The 21,572-nt window shown below is 38.4% G+C and overlaps 4 protein-coding genes across 4 annotated transcripts; 3 read left to right on the forward strand and 1 right to left on the reverse strand.

The window, feature by feature from the left end:
* Positions 1–3,363: 3,363 nt before the first annotated feature.
* LOC116306552 (uncharacterized) lies at positions 3,364–5,771 on the forward strand. The gene is made up of 7 exons (XM_089035903.1): positions 3,364–3,853; positions 3,941–4,154; positions 4,358–4,609; positions 4,692–4,863; positions 4,970–5,118; positions 5,194–5,391; positions 5,644–5,771. Exons 1-7 carry the CDS (start codon positions 3,404–3,406, stop codon positions 5,769–5,771), a joined length of 1,563 nt encoding a protein of 520 aa, XP_088892029.1. The 5' UTR covers positions 3,364–3,403.
* A 153-nt stretch (positions 5,772–5,924) lies between these two features.
* LOC116306553 (uncharacterized) lies at positions 5,925–7,230 on the reverse strand. Its single transcript, XM_031716630.2, has 3 exons — positions 6,785–7,230; positions 6,442–6,693; positions 5,925–6,233 (listed from the first exon to the last, which is right to left on the reverse strand). The coding sequence occupies exons 1-3, from the start codon at positions 6,940–6,942 to the stop codon at positions 6,005–6,007; spliced, it is 639 nt and encodes a 212-aa protein (XP_031572490.2). The 5' UTR covers positions 6,943–7,230; the 3' UTR covers positions 5,925–6,004.
* Positions 7,231–9,906: 2,676 nt separating this feature from the next.
* On the forward strand, positions 9,907–11,666 carry LOC116289010 (uncharacterized protein F54H12.2-like). Its single transcript, XM_089035904.1, has 2 exons — positions 9,907–10,243; positions 10,504–11,666. The coding sequence occupies exons 1-2, from the start codon at positions 9,907–9,909 to the stop codon at positions 11,664–11,666; spliced, it is 1,500 nt and encodes a 499-aa protein (XP_088892030.1).
* Positions 11,667–17,136: 5,470 nt separating this feature from the next.
* Positions 17,137–17,970, forward strand: LOC148908511 (uncharacterized). The gene is made up of 2 exons (XM_089035906.1): positions 17,137–17,268; positions 17,371–17,970. The coding sequence occupies exons 1-2, from the start codon at positions 17,137–17,139 to the stop codon at positions 17,968–17,970; spliced, it is 732 nt and encodes a 243-aa protein (XP_088892032.1).
* The last annotated feature ends 3,602 nt before the right edge of the window (positions 17,971–21,572 follow it).

Consider the following 21,572-nt stretch of genomic DNA (forward strand, 5'->3'; position numbering starts at 1 on the left):
GGCGCACTCAAGCGAGTCAGACTGTTTATTAGTCAACACACTGCATTAACAATATACAAGGCTTTAATTGAGCCACACTTTGATTGTTGTAGTTCTGTTTGGGATGGACTATCTCAGCAATTTAGTGATAATTTGCAAAAACTACAAAATCGTGCAGTCAGAGCTATCACTTGCTCGGGCTATGATACTAGTTCAGAATTATTGCTCCAAAGACTCGAATTAAATAAATTACATATTAGAAGGAGCAAACAAAAAGCTGTCATGATGTACAAGTCTCTTGAATGGTCTCACGCCCAGCTACTTACGAGATTTATTCACCATGAAAAATACTCCTTATCAATTTAGAGAATCCGACAACAAGGTTAATATTCCTAAACCTAGAACTGACTACTGTAAGAGTAGTATAGGCCGCACCGCACGGGCCGGATTTTTTGGGTGAGCAAGGGTGAGCACATTAATTATTCATCAAAACATTAGCATAAAATGGTGGGCAGGTATTGTCTTAGGTTACCATGACGACCAATTGACGTCATAGGCCTATTGTTAGACCCGTTTGAACAAGTCTTTTGTTTGGGGATTCGATTTATAGAGCGCGGGGAATTTGAATTTTTAACTCAACCAAACAAGTAAGCAAGCATGATGGCAAGTATTCGCGTGGATGAAGTCGATATCTTTGAGAGGGATCAACTGTACTTTTTGATTTCCAACATATTCCATTTGGTCTATGCCGATGAATGCGTGGAACCTATCTATGTCGAGGGGAAGAGACAGTGTTATTGCTGTGAAGTAAACCATCCGAGCCAAAGACATCACGATTGCTTGATGTTGACCGAAGAAGAATCCTGGAATCTGTTCTATGACGATACCAAAGATACTGTAAAAATAGAAGAAGTATGGAAGCAGGTCCTCGGTGTATGCTACATGATGAATATTCCACTTCATTGCTCATGGAAGACTTATTTAAAGTGCCATTACGATGGAATTTACGAACTTTGATATTTTTACATTTTCTGAAACTTTAAGATGTATTGAATACATAAAGTTACTGTTTTTTGTCATATTTGAGCAATAAAGTTGATTAATGCGACAAAATAAGTACTTCTTCTTTCGCCGCCATTAATTTAGAATGTTCCTGGCAGAGAGAGGCATGGTAACTAATGTATCAGCGGATATGACGTCAGTTACTCAACACAAATCTTCACATGGCTACTTCATCGTATATAAACACAGCGAATGTCAAAGTTTATATCCGAGTTTTTATTCAATTTTTATCGTTTAGAATATAATCACGGGAAGTCGGTGTGTGGTGCAACATTGCAGCAACACCGCTAAGCAACCCAAAGGAATTTCTTTGCATTCAAGTCCATTAGTGAGGTCTCTGCGTGATCAATGGCTGCGCTTCGTCAGGATCCATCGCGCGAATTTCAACCCAACAGGAAGGTTTAATATTTGCTCAGATCATTTCGAAACGAATTGTTTTGAAAGAAAAATGCATCTTGAAGGTTATCGGCGTTGGTTATTACCGGGATCTGTTCCTAGCATTTGGAAAAGAGGGGAAAAACCGATGGACCCTCGTTCACGACGCAAGGTGAGAGTTTCGATTTTCCCGCAAATTTACGAACATGATTCGCGCTCTTTAAAAGATAGTAAATGTTCTGAGTACATGTGCTGTCTACAAAGAATTCTAAAAATATGTATATATTTAAAGAATGTATAATTATTTAATTTAAAATTCACAAAGAATAATAAAATTGTTTTGGCCTTAAGATTTTGAAAGAAATAATGGAGGAGAACAAGGAGCAATCGATGTCAAGAGACAGCTTGGTAAGCAAGTTATACAAATATTATTTTCATAGAGCTCACAGTGCTCCTCCATAACTAATTTTGAAAACCAAAAATGTAATGCAGGATTGTTTTTAGAGCTCAAGTCAAGTTTCAGATGACACTGATGTTGATGTTGATCCTGGTGCTAGGTCTGATCATGAAATGGCAACATTGTCCATTGACACTTCAACAGCTGACTGTGGCTTTCCATCATGTGTTAGTATATTTTTGAACTTCTATGAGAAGTATTTCATGAATTAAAACACAAGAAAAATTTGTCCATTCCTTCATAATCAATCATTCTATATATATATATATATATATATATATATATATATATATATATATATATATATATATATATATTTTGCATCACTTTTTGCAACATTTTGTGTGAGTACTGTATTTTATTTCAGTGTTTCTCAGCTCCTGAGTACTGACCTGATAGAATACAAGCAAAACTAAAATTATTTCTATTTTTTTCTTTTCTTTCTTTTTTCTTTCCTCCATTTTTGTGGTAATGTTTGGACTTAAAGGAAACATCAGCTATGTCACTGGGCATTGAAGTTCCAAAAGAAAGGGAAGATTGTCAGCCTGAACAGGATACAAGTTGTGTGAGTAAAGTCACTCCGTGTTTCTCAGCTCCTGAGTATTGACCTGGTATTGCAAGATTAAAATTAAATTTATAATTTGGCTTTTTATGGACTTATAGGAAACACCCATGTCAATTCCCCTTGAAGGATCATCAGAAAAAGGAAATACTTATCAGCCTGAACTTGAAACATGTGTGAGTAAAGTGACTCAGGGTTTAATTGTCTCTGTTATTTTAAAAGTATATTTTAAAAGTAAAAACTGCTACATTAAATGTCTATCAGTTTATCTAGGTGCTTTAATTTGTTGGTGTCATTTCTTATAGATCTCATCAAACAGGTTACCAACAAACCCATGTCAAGGATGTGAATGGTTAAGAAAAGAAAAAAAAGCAACTTCAGAGACAAATACGCACATTAAAAGCCAAACTGTCAAGTAATCAAGAGGAATGGGTGAAGACTTTCAGCAATCTTACTGGTATCTATTCTTATGCACATTCTCATTTCTGCATTTCAGCAAGTGAATCATAAACTTAATCTCCTTTATTTTATTCTCTCATAATTTATAGAAAATAAGCAAGACAAATCAATCCAAACTGAGAAACTAGACTTTCAAGATTCCAGTCCAGTTGATCTTGTTTCAGAGTACACCAGCTATGATGATGATGATGATGATGATGAAGATGAAGATGAAGATGATGAAGAGGAAAAACCGGAAACCCCTGATACGCAGTATGAAGATCCCCTCTGGCATCCCACAGAAGCAGAAGAGCTTGAAGCATCATCCACTGATGACTGTCATATAGGGAGTACACAGCAAAAAAAGGTATTTGAACACAGAAAACAATCAAAACAGTTATTACGAACATTGTCTAACTCTGGCTTTTTTTAAACTATGCAGGATAGATCATGAAGGAAAAAACATAAGAGATGAACCAAAGGGGATAGTTTTTCTTTCAAGACTCTTACTTTTGTTCCAGACCTGCCACATGTGCTTCTTTCCCAATCCAAAAGTTACTGTTTCACAGATTGGTACTATGATTTCGATTACGTCTAGCTGCTCAAAGTGCAAGAATGACCACATCTGGAACAGTCAACCAACCCTCCTTGGAAAATTTCCAGCAGGAAATATTTTGTTACGTTTCGCCATTCTGTGTGCTGGAGCATCAATCAACAAAGTTTTGCTGGTATTTCAGCACATGGGACTTCTAACATATCACTACCCTTCCTACTACTACCACCAGAGGCATCTCCTAGTTCCTGCCATAGTCAAGTTTTGGAGGACTTATCAAGCCAAAATTCTATCAACACTGAAAGACAAGGAAGTAGTTATTGCTGGAGACGGAAGGCACGACAGCATGGGCCATTCAGCAAAATATGGCACATATACCATATTTTGCTGCACCATTGGCCTTATTGTTCACATTGTACTTTTGCAGGTGCATATAACAGAACACATTTAAAGAAATTACATATATACTTTATCAATAACAATGATTTGTACTACGTCTTTTGCTTTTTATTAGGCAAACCAATGTGGAAGCTCCTCCAAAATAGAGTTTCAAGGACATCAAAAGGCATTAACATTCTTGCTGGCCACTGATATGATAATTAAGACCTTCATATCTGATAGGCATAAGTCAATTGCTAAGTGGATGAGGGTTGAATGCCCAAAGAAATGCAAAGCCCTTGGAAAACCAATAATAGACCATTTTTATGATCTGTGGCACATTGGCAAAAGTAAGTCTGACAAAGCTTACATATGTTTCTCAAGAGAATAGAACAACAATTGGTATACTAATTATAAAACAAAAGGACATCTTGAGGATATGGACCACTACATCCAAGATTTTGTAAGGGTCATGCAAATTGATACATATTAACTTATTATATCAATATTTAAATATATTTCTAATACATATAATTTTTTCTTGTTGTACTAGAAATACAAAAGATTTTGATACGACTGAGTAAGGAAAAAGGCTGTGAAACCATTGGGAGATGGAGAAAAGCCTGTGTACGCCATTTTTACTGGGCAGTGACATCAACAACACCTAAGCATGGTGATGTTATTATTGCCAAATTTAATTCCTTTCTGTATCATATCATAAATGTTCATAAGGACATTCCGAATAAGGTATTCAACAAGTGTGCACATGGTGTGATCAATACTCCACGCTTATGGCTAACTAAAGGTATTACTTGTCTTTAATACACTGCCTTAATGGCTTAAAGTAATTACCAACAGCAAAAATTAAATAATTATCTTTATGTCAGGTTCTGAAGCATACTGGAAACTATGTGATGCTCTGAGTAAAACCTCACTTGTAAAAGCCATCAAACAAGCCTCACCAGTTGCACAGACCAGTTCTTTGGAAGGATACCACTCAGTAATTAACCAGTTTGCACCCAAAATGCTGGCATTTTCATATTTGGGCATGCTTAGCAGGTTAGAAACAGGACAATTTAATTTAAATGTTTGTGCTAAAAGTACAGTTAGCATGTTTATGTACTAAGTAATTATATGTAATGGCATTTTTACATTCTATTCCCAGGACTATTCTATCTGCTCTTCACTTTAATTATAACACCAATAGGGACAGCAAAGTAGATGTCAATGGACAGGCAAAATTCACAGTCAAGTATCCTAAATTCAAAGGTGGAGATGCAACTGTTCGAGAGCTGAAAGTGACACAAAATTATGGTAACAAAATTGGTTTTGAAAAAATTAATGATCTCTATAATACTTACTCTATGTTTTTAATTATACTTCTAATAGATTATGTTGCTGAAATATATGAAACTTTGATAAGTACACCAAGAACAGAGCTAAAACAAATATCAACAGAATTAAAAAATGATGTCCCAGAATCTCTGCAAAGTATGTTAATCGAAAAACAAGAAAAAGAAGAAGCAAAGCAGAAATATTTATCCAGAAAACAAAAGGAAACTACTATTTGTCCTCCAACATGTTCAGGTGCCCAATGAATACTGTTACAAACTTTATTTCATAGAATTATAATTTAAAAGTAAGAATTGTTCAGTTCAGAAAATATGCAAGTCCCATCTTTTCTGGTCTATCAGATACACATCACTACACTTAGCAATTCATTGAAACAGGTTGTAAAAAACTGCAATAAAATATTTCAATTTTCAATCCCTTAAGCAAGTGTGCATGCTGATGAGATCCTTGATGCTTATATTCAAAAATATATTTTACTTTTGACAGAAACTGAACTGCAATCACTGTTATCCAAAGCTGGTACTAGTGGCAAACAACGAAAGGCACCTCAGTGTAGGAAGTGTGGCAAGCCACTGAAAGGGCACAAAAAAGGACAGTGCAGCAATTCTACATAGATGTAGAAATTAATGATTGGTTTCTCATTGTTGATTTGTTGTTATTTATTTTCTATTTGCTTTGCAAACAATGTGTTATCTTTGACATTTCATATATTAAATCAAACTGATGTCAATAGATTGACATGAATAAGAAAGATATTTTAAAAGTGGTTCATAATAAATCATATTTGTAAAATATGTAACTAAATAATATTATAATCTTATACTTTTTATTTATGACATGTTACTTTCTAAGATATGTTACTCTCATTACCATAATCATCATCATCTTCTTCTTCCTCTTCCTCTTCTTCTTCTTCATCATCATCTTCCTCATAACCTTTATACATGTCATCATCATTTGGGAATGCTTCTCGTATTTTGTTGTATACACAGCATGGAAGAGGAAGGCGTTTGGCTGCCCCAACATATCCCCATACAAGCCTTACAAATTGTCTGTATGCGACAGACCTAAAATACCTGTAGAAGGTAGAAAAAAACAATTAAGGTCAATTAAAATTAATACCTTAAATATCATGTGTGTGAAAGTAAGCTTACATGATACCAAAAATTGGCTATTAGCTGGTAAAACAATCGTTGATACGATGTGTTATTACCTTGATTATCATCAGTTACCTTACAACTGTACTTGTAGAAGAAAAAAGAGAACAATTGACACTTCACTTACTCAGAATTGGCAGGGTTTCCTCTTCCTAATGCTGCAGTATATGATTTTTTGCCTTTTGTCGTAAGACCAATCCCTGCAACCTCGAGAACCCACTGGTCCAGGCAAACACTACTGAAGGCTTCATGGTCTGTAATGCATTCCTCCTCTTGATCGATTTCTTGCATTTTTTCTCTACATCTATCGTACTGCATACAACACCGACATTCCTCATGTTTCACAATATGTTGTAAGGAACATTTGCTACACTTGCACCTACAAGAATATGATTGTTTTCAAGTCAAATAATGTGATAACTATGATAATGCATACATGTGCATCACACAATTAGCGAACGCGTACTTACCAGTCAAGAACCTCGACTTCGCCGGCAAAACGTCTCAAAAGTGTCTCCTCTTCTTCATTTTCGCGTTCTATTTCCAATGAGTATTCTTCTACTTCTTGTTCATTTGCTATGGGATCTAATTCCGCATCGTATTCGTCGAAATCTGCCTCAAACATCATCACAAATCTGAAGTAATCAAGTAAGCTCGAGCAATGTTGTTGAGTAACTGACGTCACGGGTCAGCGTAATATCGCAGGCTCATAGGAACACTCGGTAGCAATGGCGGACGCCAAATTCGCGTTTTTATGTCTAAATTTGAGGCACTTGTCGTTCACAGAAATAAAAAAGGCTTGGGCCAGCAAAATTTAAGTCTTCATAGTTTCTGAAAATGTAAAAATTATTCTAAAAACGAGACACCGAATTTCGTCGTAGTGGCACTTTAAGTGAACTCTATAAACTTCCATGGACTACAGTATATCTGCTGCGCTGTCAACTTCTTCATTTTGATAACGAACTCAGTACTATTGAAAAAGTTCAGATCATTCTGTCGGACAAGCTCAGTCAAGTTCAAAGTCCTCATGTTCCAATACATTGCCCTGAAGAGTTTCTAAGAAAAGAAGAAGAACCTATGGAACTCGATGTAAAATTTTGTGATGTAATGCAGTCATGAATATGTATATATGTTTTTATGATATATAGCAATAAAGTCTTTTATACCTCATCATTATCTATCTGTCCTTGCTGTAGTCAACATGGGTTCTTTTTGCTCCTTGTTCAATAGGATGTACTTTAAAATACTGAGATCCGTAGCTCGCAAGATTAATTTTAAGATCAATTGGTCGTACATGGTTCGAGAATTCAATCGAGATATTTCTTCTAAAAACAGAGTAGAAGCTCTCACACTTATTTTTGCTCAAGTCAACACAAAGTATAACATGGGAAGGTTATTGGTGTGCCTACGATTTGCAGAGGAACTACGACTCACCGAGAGGGAATGGGAACAACTTTTTCAGTACCTCTTTTAACAGACCACACTCTCGACTTTGATCATTTCTCCTCCTACCTTCTAGCTGTGCGGATAGAGGATGGGTTGTCTTCCACCATCTTACCAAATTGGTTTGGACCGAATCTTCAACCGAGTTCGTTGCATACTGGCCTGCTGTGGGGGTCAGATTATAGTAGAAAACTCGGAATTTACTGATGGAGGACGAAGCTGACATAAAATCTACTACGATCTCGAAAACGGCGCAAGTTTTTCGGGTGTGGATGCCCTTTATCCGTGCTTTAAAACAAAAAGGGTTCAAGAAAGTAACCCATAAACAAATCGAAGATTGGCTCCAAAAACAAGAAACCTATTCCGTTCATAAGCCCGTACTGCCACAGATTTCCAAGAAACAGAGTGATTGTCAGCGGAAAAGATGATCAATTTCCAAGCCGACTTGGTATATTTGAGGCTCTTTGAGTCGATTCAACAAAGGATACAGTATTGGTTGACCTGCATCGATGTTTTGAGTAAATACGGTTGGGCCATTCCTTTAAAGACAAAGACTGGACGAGAGATAACAGACGCTTTTGCCAAAATCTTGAAATCTGGAAGAAAACCCAAGAAGTTGCAAACGGATAAAGGAACTGAACTTTTAAACCAGATTTTTCAGAATTATTTGAAAAAACAAGGCATCCATTTCTTCACTACTCATTCAGAGACGAAATGTGGGGCGGTAGAACGTTTTAATCGTACAATAAAGACAAAACTCTACAAGTATTTCACCTACAAGAACACACATCAGTACCTTCGACATCCTTCCAGATCTACTCAAATCGTACAACCGAAGTTTTCATCGAAGTATCCGAATGAAACCCATCGAAGTCACGAAAAAGAATGAAAATGCGGTATGGCATACCTTGTATGGAACATCAATAGCCGCTCCCGTGCGTTTTCGATTTCAAGTCGGGGATCAAGTGAGAATCAGTAAAGCTAAGAAAATATTTGACAAAGGATATAAAGCCAATTGGAGTATCGAAATATTTACTGTAACAGAGCGAATTCCGAGAAATCCACCTGTCTATCGTCTGAAGGATCAACAGGGAGAAATGATTGAAGGAGTATTTTATGAACCAGAACTTCAGAAAATAGAAAAAGAAGATGATGTGTATCAGATAGAAAAGGTCTTGAAGCGACGTAAACTCAAGGGTGGAGTCGCTGAGGTGTTTGTGAAATGGAGAGGGTATCCAGATAAGTTCAATTCCTGGATCCCAGCAAACCAAGTTCAAAAATTGTAATCCCTTTGAATTAACCAATAAATATTGTTTAAACTCTCAATTGTCTTGTTTCTATATAATGCTAGAGCAATACTTGCGCGCCTTCATATCACGCCAGTCGTCGTTATGGATAACACTCAGTTTTACCTCTGGCTCCCCTCCAATAGCAGCATGGATGTTTTCCCTTCCAATACCTTATCGGAATTTAGAGTTCGCCTACCGCAAACCATTAACCTCACTGATGAATGGGAGGTGGCTTTAACCGAAATTCATTACCCCCCTAGCTGGAATAATGTGCATGAACATTTTGAAATCGGTTTTATATCAAACAAGGAGATGATATCAAAGTCTATATTGTCCGCCAAGGTCATTACTCTTCAGTGCAGAACATTGTGGACGCCATGAACAATCTAATCGACAACACAGGGCATGAAGATAAAGTGAGGTTTTCTTACGACACACTAACTCGAAAAATAACGATTCATCTACTAGATAACCGTTCAATCTTTTTCAGCGATATTGGAACTACGCTCGGATTCACAAAAGAAAAATTGATCTCCGAGACTACCACCGCCTCACGAGAAGTGGACTTGGGCTTTCATAACCTCTATGTCTACATATACTGTGATACCGTTCAATCTCAAGTCGTTGGGGACTCCCATGTACCCTTACTGAGAATCGTCCCTGTAGAGGGAAGAGATGGGGAACGTGTGAGCAAGATATTTCTGAACCCGCAGTATCTACCGGTCAGCAGAAAACAATTCGAAAGTATCGAGGTCAATATTAAGCGCGACACAGGTGAAAAAGTCTCATTTGAAACTGGAAGAGTGTTGTTAACACTTCATCTCCGCAGAGCCTCACCGTACTTTCATTAAAGAGTAAAGATGCCTCATCCACGTTCGGAACATTACAAGAATTACTACCTTGAACAAGCTCAGCAGAAAGGAGGTAATCTCCCTGCCTTTCGCGGTGCTACGGTCCAACAGGGTTATGGATTAGGGTCTATCCTAAGAGGTCTTTATCGATGGGCAGTTCCCCATTTATCTTCCGGTATGAAAGCTGTAGGCCGTGAAGCCTTGAGAGGAGGTCTGAATGTAGCTCAAGATGTCTTAGAAGGTCAAGATTTGGAGGATTCTACAATGAAGAGAGTCAACGAAGCCGGAAAGAGATTAACGAATACCCAGAATGCTTCAGGAGCGCAAACAGGTGCCGGTCAAAAAGGTAGAAAAAGAAAGACCTCAGCTAAAAACGCCAGTTCACCTCCAGCCAAGAAGCAGACAACATCAAAAGCGAAAAAAACGCCGTACTACTTCTTCCAATAATAATGGCTCACCCAACTCGATCTCAGCATTGCAGTAAATCGTAGTTGGATTTATTTCTGGCTCCGAGTGTGCAGACTAACATTGAACGAGGACAGTGGATTGAATATTTTCCTATCTCAAACATTACCGATTCTGGTCCTATCGAATTTAACGTCTCAGGCAGTGGAGATGAGTTTACCGACTTGAGGCAAGCTTGGGTGTATAACAAAGTAAAGATTACCAAAGCTAATGGAGCCGATCTAGCCGACGACGATAAAGTGGGACCCGTCAATCTCTTCCAACAGGCCATGTTCAGTCAAGTGGATTTGACTATCAACGATAAAATGATATCAACGTCTACCAACACCAACCCTTATCGAGCTATGATCACCACCCTCATGACTTATGGATCTGATGCTAAGACCTCTCAACTTGGAGCAGAACTCTTTATAAAAGATACGCCAGGGAAAATGGATGCTGTGGATCCTTTAGCTCTAGCTGCTAATCGAAATCATGGTTTACATGCCCGATACAACCACATCAAGGGGAGTTCTCCCTTTGAACTCATGGGACCTTTACATCTAGATCTGTTTTGTCAAGACCGGTTACTGCTCGACGGTGTGACGCTACGTATCAGACTCAATAGAAGCAAAAACAGTTTTTGTCTCGTCTCTTCAGAAGCGGATGCCAATTATAAGCTGGTTATCTTACAGTCCACGTTGTATATCCGTAAAGTAAAGATTTACGACGATCCTTTCCTGGGTATTGCTACTGCTTTAGAACAGGCACCTGCCCTCTACGCCATTCGAAGAGTTGAATGCAAAGCCATGTCCATTTCTACGGGTCAAATGTCTTTCTCCCCCGACGATGTCTTCTTAGGATCTATTCCTAAACGGATCATTCTGGGCTTGGTAGAAAACACAGCCTTTAACGGTTCATTCAACAGAAACCCTTTCAATTTCCAACACTTCAAAGCAACTCAAGTTGGAGTCTACGTCAATGGTGAAAGTTACCCCATGAAGGCATTGCAACTCAATTTTGATCAAAACTTGTACCCAGGATACATGAGCTTGTTTTTTGGTACGGGAAGTCTATTTCATAACCAAGGCAATCAGATCAATCGCGAGGATTACCCCAACGGATACACACTGTTCGCCTTTGATTTGAGCCCCGATCTTTCCGCTGGACCTCACATTTCCCCTATAAAGCAAGGCAACCTTCGCATCGGCATTCAGTTTGCAGAACCCCTGCCTGTGACAGTCAACTGCATCATCTACGCCGAGTTTGATTCTTTAATTGAGATTGATGAGAATCGAAACGTGACTTTTAACTGGTCGAGTTAAACATGAACACGAGACAGATTGCGGTAGTATTGAAAAGGGATCCCATCACCAACCCTATCTTTCAAGGAGTTTTCCCGTCAGACCAACTGCCGAACAAGATCAAGCATTACCCAGCAGCTTTTGTAGCCAACGTCGACCCTATAGGACGTCCCGGTTCTCATTGGTGTGCGTTTTATTTCACTCAAGATAAAGAGGGAGAATTTTTTGATTCCTATGGATTGAAGCCTCAAGAGTACAGTCAACATTTTCTCGAGTTTCTAGAAAGGAATAGTCATCATTGGACTTATAATCACCAAGACCTTCAAAGTCTAAATTCTAATGTGCGTGGACATTATTGCTTGTATTATGTAATTAATCGTTGTCGTAACGTATCCATGAAAACTATAGTAAACCGCTTTGGTAAAAATACAAGGAAAAACGATCGTTTAGTGTATTATTTTATCACTAAGTATTTTGGATACTTATACAAATATCTTAGGAAAAGGCTTGTCAAACATCAAAGTTCCAGACAAAAATCAATAAACACCATGTAACGATCAAACTAGTATTTTATTTGTTCACACTACAGCTACACACAGTTATGGAGCAAAATTAAGCCATCGTTGACGCATTTGTTTCTTAGGGTTACGCGTTGCACTTCGTATAGGACCTTTTACGGTTTTTCTTCCCGTCAGGGGTGGCGTAGGGGTAATCCATTGGTCATCATGTTCTGGTAAAGGGTTGGCTCTTGCTTTAAACTCTCTGAGAGCGGTTCTTCTCCTTTCATTTCTGACCAGATCTTCTGGAGCATTCATCTTGGCAAATCCTTTAGCAAACGTTTCCCATCCAAGAGGGTCAAACCCTTTGCGCGCTCGTAAAAAATCCCCCACTAGATCTCCAATGTGTGAACCAGACAAGGGTTTATCTTCGTAAATCAACTGGCCACTACGATCCCACTTCACGATGTTAGGATGTTCACGAATCTTGCCGATTAAAAGTTTCCCCCTTCCTTTCAGGGTCTTTGGTAAACCCCTTAAAATATCTCGTTCGATCTTATCTTCTTCTTCCTGCTCTTGTGGCTCTGGGGAGGGTTTCTCTTGTTCTTTCTTTTCACTTGGAATCGGAGAATCCATTTTCACCTTCAAGGGATGATCTTTCCGCTAATAGTAATACGTCAAGTAATTTTGTAAATTCTGAACATATTCCCGTACTTTTTCTTCATCAGTTAATTCTTTGCTTTTCAAGACATCTTGAATATCAATGATCCAAATCCTTGAGTCTGGAAGTCAAAGGCGTGGTGTTGACTTTTTGTCTTTGTTGCAATCTCTCCAAGGTCTGTTCAGGAACAAGCACCATCTTCCTGGTATGATTCATTTTACAAAAATTGTTCCAAGACAGCTAAGGCAGGTGGGAGTAATACAGATAGAAAATTACCTCCTTTCTGGACCAAAACCTTTCGTTTCTCTGGTAACGCTAATTCTTTATCCACTAATTTCAGCAAAGGAGTTTTAAACTCGATCAATTTAGTTTTTTCCTTGGGAGTGATAGGTACTGTAGACCTTAACACGTTGTGTACACACTCGCAAAGAGTCTGGATTAATGAATCGTTGGCTTCTTTCAGGATAGCTTTTACTTGGTTAGGTTTACTAGTAGACAACACCTTCAAGTGATGGTAATTGTTTCTCGCACGGCGACTCATGGTCAACTGATTAAAGTTCCTTGTGTGCTGATCTTTTTAACCCTTCTTGACGTAAGCATATTGAGTCTCGTTTGGAAAGATACTGGTTCTCAATCGAAAATCTTCTAGGGTCTGGGGTTTTAGATCACAGAATAAGTACCCATGAGGCCTTGCAGTGGCATCATTGAAAGCTTCTTGCATGTATTTGACGTGACCTGGATGCATTTGTTTGGCTAGATGATTGATTTGACTGCTATCTCTGGGCGATTTAAACAGAACCATGTAGTGAGCATTCAAGCTGATGTTTCTCAATTCTTTTCCTTGATGGAATATATTTTGTAAGATAAAGATGCAGGACAAATTCTTGTGATGACAACCTTTGGTGAAAATGTTCGTCAAACGTTTATCATTACTGACTTTGTTCATCAAATCATCAATGATGACTAAATTACGAACAGAAGGAACGATTTGGGATTCCAAGTCGTGGGGTAATCCTTCAATAAAATTTATATTGGGGATAGTTTGCATCATTTCTTCATAAGCAGGTTGATCCATTCCATAACACCATAAGATATTTTGTGGAGGACCATCAATCATCATTTCAGCATTTTCCAACAACCGTTTCACAAACTGTGTTTTTTCACAACATGTCGGACCGGCTACAAGAGCACCAAATGGATGTACAAGCCTTGGATCCATCTCGGTGAATGAAAATTCAAGTCTATAATCGTCTATTTTATCTTTTTCGAGGGAATAAGCCAATTCTCCTGAAACTTCGGTGTATTGTAGTCTCGAACAACTTTACTTGTTTGCAATTTCGCTTCTTGTAAGTGCGGTTTTCTTTCCTCCCTTGATAAATTATGAACTTGAGCCAAATGATTGGATAATTTCACCAAATACTTCGATCCACAGTTACTTATCGGACAATCCTTACAATATCGCTTGGACATGTTCACTCCACGAAAGTTTAGGCACAACTAAAATTTTATCACAATTGCACACAAATTTAACTTAAAATCGGGGACAAAAGGTGACAATAGGTGACAAAAGGGACATTGAGAGAGAGACGTGTTCACTACCAAATATATTTATTAAAAATCTTTGTTCATTACTATTTACAATACTTTAATTAAAGAAACATCCTATAAGAATTACTTATCAAAATATTTAGAGATTTATTTACAAAATTCAGAGCTTATCTGTAAGACTCATGGAATTAAAAATGTCCTATAACATCAAATTATAAAATGTTGGGATTATTTTATTTGTTTTCAAACATTTTTGACTTAAAAACCAGGGACAAAAGGTGACAAAAGGTGACAGAAGGGACTTTCAAAGAGACGCGTTCACCTATTCATATATTTGTCTTCCATTATCATCCTAATTTAAAATGTCTAGTTACTATTTACGAATTAAAGAAAATCTAATTCTCAAAAATATTTTATATACATTATATTTATTTTAAACTAAATATTTAAAGGAAGGGTGGTGACTCCATCCTCCAATACTTTTCTCTTAGGGTAGAAATAGGAAAAACCATCCCGGGCTTGTGTATAAGTATGCATTCTGTTATTCACTACTCTGAAACCCTTGTTGATACCCGAACTACTTCGCTGGGTTAATAATACATTCAAATACTTATCCTTATTAATGTCATTCGTCTTCTTATTAATACCCTTACAACTAAACTTACCATGGGATCCAAAACAATAATAGGTTTTAGAACATAACCCAATAATTCCCTCCCCTTCAAATTCTGCCTTAAATAACCCCGGCGTTCTTTTATCATAAGCCCGGTGTTCCGGCGTATCAGTACGCGGAAACCAGTTAGCTTTGTCGGATTCGAATTCCGCTCTCAACTCGGGTTTGATTAAACTTTCCACACTTTCCCCAGAAACAGCAATGTAGGCTGAATCCGTATCCATCTCACAATACTGGAAATCAGACCTATCTACATACTTATCTAAAAAATCATAATAAAATTCTAACATTCTTAGCTTCGCATATTGGTAAACAAAAAAGCCGATTTGCATAGGCAAATTCAGACTGATCCTCTTCTTCGCAGATTGCACTTCATACGTATCCTCGTCTATGGGATCCAGCTGACGAAAAAACTTGGTGTTAATGTGCCGTGAAACAACTCCATCATCACAGAACTTCACTTCTCGATGCTTCATCTGGTTCGTGATGGTTTTTCCGTAGCTGCTATTTCCAACCTTACAAAAGAGAGTAAAAACCAAAATTAATCATCCGTAAGATGCAAATTTGTAAAGTATCAACAACTTACCAGTTTCATGGTATCTGCGATAATGGCTTTACTGGGGTCAACATCCCCAGCTCTTCTCGCATCAGACACTGCATTCCCAAATGGCTTGAAGCAAGGATTAGAAGTGAACTCTACCACTTGATAGATCTTGGACACTTCTAACCCGTGCTCCAAGTACCATTTCAAGGATCGTCTCTCCCTTCATACTGCCAATAAGACTTCGTCTTGGCTGTGGTATGATTTCGTTCTCCTCAGCAAACTACTTCATGTGGTCTCCAATATCTTCTCGGGAAATCTCGGTATTCTTGAAGATGGGGCACATCTCTCCAAACTTCTCCTTCAAAGACTCCGGAACTCTGATATCGAATTCCACCACTCCAAATAAAGTTCCACTTACAACAGATTCTAAAATCTGTTGTTCATTGAGGGCCCAACAATGGTCCAGGGGACGTTTTAATTCAGAGTACAAGAATCTTCGAAGGAGAGGATTCGTCTTCTTCATTCGCCGCCACTCGCACTCCCACAGTTCCACCACAGTATAGCCTTCACTCTCGATGTATTCGGTGTTGGCGCGCGTCTCTTCCCTCAGCTCAACCATGGACTTGTTGCGGATGGTGTTCACGGTCTTCCCCTTGTTTAAATGGCAGTTATGACCATGCCAGAAACAGCCTAATAAGAATAAAGAAATAATATGTGTTATAAGACAGGCAGCCCAAAGTTCTAGAAAACATAAAACCACAGGAAACCCAATTTTAAGAAAGAATAAAAAACCTACCATGAAATTGAAAGACCGTTTGACTTTCACTGTGGAACCCATCAACAGGAAGATGCCGAGCCCCAACTCTTTTCTCGGTGTTGTTGAGTTGATGGCGAATCTTGATCCCTCGTTGATGAGCTTCCCAAGCGATCCACTCATCTGCCATTCGTCTAGAATTCTAGGGTTTGAAGTGGGTTTCAGCACGTCTCCGTGTATAAGACCCTGTGGGCATATCCTGCATGATAGCCCACAAGTACATAGCATTGGCGTCATAACCAAGAACTTTCTGACAGGTTTTGGGTTCGATTCCCTTAGCTAACATCTCCACTTTACGAATCTTAGTTTTCCCCGCTTCGTGGTAACGGTGAAAAATAATAGATGGACCACCCGTGTTATTCTCTTTGAACAGATCGTACAAATCTTTGTTTCTCTCGTTGAACAAAGAAAAATACGTCGTCTCATCGGGAAAGCCAAACAGATATTTCATGGTTAAGCCGGGAACCGACACACCATCTTTGAACATATCTATTTCTCTTTCCCGCCAAAAGTCCATCATTTTTTTCACTGCTTCCACAAAGGGTTCGACATCAAGATCGTTGTACCATACCAAAAAGTCTCGGAATGTTTGCATACTTTGTTCGTCCCATACACGTTGACAATACTGATACTCTTCAACCGAGATGTTCTTGTCATACGAAAATATTGGCCACTCAGACGAGACATTCGCCCCAGGGTTGCGCATTTTGCACATGAATAATATAGCGCATGCGTGGAGGAGCCAACTTTCAAAATGGCGGGTAAGCGTAAGCGTCCCGAGAAAGGGTTTTTTAAAACTTTAGAAGACGGCTTAGTTGGTATACGAGCGGAAAAGATTCAAACCAAAAAAGAAAAAATCAATAAAGAGCAAATTTATCCGATCGAGGTAAGTACGATATTTAAATCTTTTGGGTCAAACTAATTTGAAATCGAAGACAACTAGCTTCTAAGATTGACTGTGTTTCAAGGATTATCATTTTTTTCTTAGATCATTGAAAGAAATGAAACGTCTAACAAAGTCAAAATCCACTTTATTGGATATGGAGCTAAGTACGATGAGTGGAGAGATGCTGAACAGCTAACGGGTACCGCGAAACTTGCTCTTGGTCGTTACACGCCACGATTTTCACCAAGCAATCAATCTTTGGAAGACAGGGCCAATGCCATGTTCTATCGTCTTGCTAGAGACATAAAGTTTGCCTTGTTTTCAAGCAAAAGGGAATCTCCAGAAGTGCGAATAACTGAATATATGGATATGGACATTTACCAGGCATACTTGAGAGACATTGGAGTGATAAAGGAGTCTAGAGGACGAAATGTCCATTGTGTTGAGAATCGCCAGCTCTGTCCTATTTTGGGAGATAAATGGTATGAAAGAGTACTTAACATCAATGGGGATATCAGTTTTGTTATCACAGGAACGGTACGATTTTGGCTTCATGAAAAGAAACCAGTTTCGGAATTTGTTTACATTGGAGATAAACTCTTTGAAAGTCACATGCAGAATGACCTTGAACTTATATTTACATTTGTCCGTGGAGATGGCGTCCAAATAGAATACAGCAATGATTTTTGGAGGGAACATTGACTTTAATAAGTACTGCTGGGTGAAAACATCTTTACCTTGGAACTCAAATTCAAAACAGAAACCAGAACTAAAAACAGAACAGAACTGTATTATACGATAGAGAGAAACATGATTGCTGAACTTATGTTATCTTATGTTGGATTTAGTGCTTGTAAGCTAAATGTTTACAAGGTTTGAATATTGATTTCTCAAAACTACAAGTTTAGGTAGTCACATCTTTTGACCCCCTTTCTATCTCACTTAATCACATGGGATGGGGAACAATATGGTTTGAATCCACATGTGTTACACTTTGACATGCAAGTCAAAATGCTGTGCCCATGGGTAGCACAATTTTTGCAGGTAAAATTTCTTTTTTCCCTTTGGCAGCCAAGGTCCTTTAGATACTCCATTCGGTTGCTTTTCTGTATAATTTGTGTTATGGCATCAAGTCCTCTTTGATTGGTTGATCTGAAGTAATCTTTTGTTGTTTTATCATTCAGCTTCTCAAGGCCTTGCTGAGTGAAACTGCAAATTTGGCAATACAGTTTTAGAAACTCAGGAACATGCCACAAAAGAGCGTGCATGTAGGGAGTCACATGCTTGGTGTGATATAGTTTTAAAAATTGATCCATGAATGCTTTAACTTTCTGTTGAAACTGTTCAATACTGAGGCTAAGGTTTGGGGAACTCAGCAAGTCTTTAATTGCCATAAATTGATTCCACAGCTGTGCCAATTCAACAGATTTGTTTTGATTGGGTAGTATTGTGGAAAAATCAATGTTCCTAAATAATTTCAATTTTTCTGGGCCATTCAGATCCCGCCATTTAAGTTTCTTTGAATCTTTACAAATAAACAGGTTGAATGGAATTTTCATTGTATTGTTAAGATAGGACTCATAGTTAGCCATGTACTTGTATTTTGATCTTTCAAATCCACCATGAAATGTTTTTTTTTCCAATGGCATCCAGACGTCGCAATTCCAGGATAAGAAGATTTATGAGGTTGTCAGAAATCCGGAGAAATAGATGCAGCGAGTCTATTATGACATGGTCTAGAGCAATAGATGGAAAAAGTGGAGCTTTCTTAACATTATAACGTTCATCAGCACTTACTCTTCGCAGCTTTGATATTTTTGCAATTTCTTCAACAGTACGAGCACCCTTTGAATTATCAATGGGAGACCATTCTGTACTGTTGTCATACTTGTCATATAGTGGTGCTTTGCACCAGATGCAAGGATGGGTGGGATGTGCTGCACCAAGGCCACAAACGCAGGCAAGAAACTTCCAGTCTCCCCCCAAGAACCACTCAAGTACAAATCTCTTTTTCCCCAGTGAAATTTGCTTAAGAGACTCCACTTCTTTTCTAATATCTGTCAGGGATTCTGCCAGCTTCTCATAGTTTTCTGACTCTTTTATAACAGCAATTAAATGATTCCTTTCAACTGACATTGCTTTCTCTCCTTCATTTAATACAGTGAATGTTATATTAATGACATGTAACCTTTTGCCAATGTTTGTGCCATCTCCAGACAGTTTTATTCTAATTTTACTATCCAGTGTGGGATTGTTTATAGTCAAGGTTTGTAACCTGATTTCCAACCTGACAAAAAAATAAAAAGGAACTCAGAAATTTGACTTGCCTATATTTATAGTGGTTTTTATAAACCTGTGAAACAAATACTAGTACAAAATGTGCAATAGTCAGATGAGAACAAAAGAAAGCAATGGCATTAGGATCTACTAATTGTGTATAAGTTAAGTATCTATTTGTCAGGTTTGTGAAAACCACTCAAGTGCAAGCACTCTATCTAAACAGCTATTTGTTAAACAATGCTAATGTTAACAATGTTAAATAGTGCTAAATCTTTTGACACTATACTAAGGTTTCATCATCACTGACCTCTCCTTTATACTCTGTTGCACTCCAGTTGTTTCACACGGCGTTGGAAATAAGTTCCACTTTTTATTTATTTCCTTTATTCTGTCTTGTAATTTCCATGATCTAGGATCTCCGAGTTCTTGGTCCAACGCTCTGTAAAAATTCACGTCTTGTTCTTCTTCGCTCTCACTGTCATCATTAATGAAGGCCCGATCCTCTTCATTCTCACTCTCCACCTGTTCTTCGTCTTCATCATCACTCTCCATCACATCAATCCCTCTGTCGCTCTCTTCTTCCAGTCCTACCAGTAATTCTACCATTTCTTGATCATCATCACTATGCTCACCAATCTTCTCATCGATGGCGGCGAAGATAGCTTCGAAGTCATTCAATAACAAACGATAACTCTCCTGACTGATTTCAACTAGCATCGAAACAAATCGCTCTAGCAAATCATGAGAGTCACCGTTTGTTATCAAACACTTGGGATTAGAAAAACCAGGAACATTGGAACAGATGCTGGCACTGAGCGGGATGTGCTTGTTTTCCCAGGTCAATTTCTCAGTGTTATGTGGTAAATGTTCTTGGTTGAAGAAGCATTCAAAGTCGAACGTGGCGAAGTGGGAGAAGTATCTCATCTCTTCAGGAACCTCGATACCTTCATCAGCAAGCTGATCAAAGATGGTCTGCGGGATAGTGTACGCGCCACCAGGAAAGCGCAGTCTTGTTTTGGCTTCACATTTCTGTTCGTGGCGGTTCATCTTGTAAGGGCGTTTCCAGTACTTGCCACAACGAGAACACTGGTAGGATTTGGAGTAACGAGCGAGAGATTTGATGTAGGAGAAGTGGTTTCGGTACAGGTTGAGGTACATAGTAATGGAATGATGACAGAGGGAGCGGCGAACAAGGCGAGCAGTAATTTCTGGACTTTCTTCCTCCTCCTCCTCCTCCTCATCAGATCTTGCGGATTCCAGGGAGTACACCATGATATTGACTTGGAACAGTTTTTCCAAGTCAGGAAGGTTTTTCAGTTGGACTCCATGGAATCGACGGGTAGGATAGGACTCACGAAATCTAAGAAAAAAAAAAAATCTCTATGAGTTTGATAAACTTAACCTTTTTTCTAAAATGGTTTGAAAAAATAATAACAAAAGACTATTGACAACAACTAATTAGGGGTTATTCAAGTCAGAAACAAAAGATGCGCGTCTTTTCACAAGGTTTTGACTCAAGAGTTAAGATGAATTACTAACCTCTCGAAATAATATTTCGTGTCGCGCTCCAGATTCTTTTTGTGTCATCCGTTATGGACGGCCAAGCAGCGAAAGAAGCACAGGTTGTCTTGGTAGGGACGTCCAGTTTTTTTATAGCAGTCCAAACTCACAATAGCTTTGTTATTTAAAACATAGGGTGGCAACAACAAAGAACGACCGATGGGATGTTCTCGGAGTTTGGTGACATAAAAGCACACGTTGGTTACCCAGCTGACGACCCATTTACTATTCGGTCTTTTCTGGCGGATCCATTCTAGAACATCCAGGTTTCGTAACTGCTCGTAGACTTTTTCCAAATCTTGAGCGTTGGAGATGAGGAATGGCTCCTCAAACAGTCTGCTGTTATTATGTGAAGCGTGATAATATTGCTGTTCACCGGTCTCATTGTTCCGGAGAATGAATCCAAAGGAAACATTCAGCCGGAACACGGTAGACTGCTCTTGGAAAATACGCTCGACTTGTTG

This window comes from Actinia tenebrosa, unplaced genomic scaffold (genome assembly GCF_029948245.1).
Source record: "Actinia tenebrosa isolate PJP-AT-01 unplaced genomic scaffold, QUT_ActTen_1.0 PGA_scaffold3__52_contigs__length_22856419, whole genome shotgun sequence".
Classification (NCBI taxonomy): Eukaryota; Metazoa; Cnidaria; class Anthozoa; order Actiniaria; family Actiniidae; genus Actinia; species Actinia tenebrosa.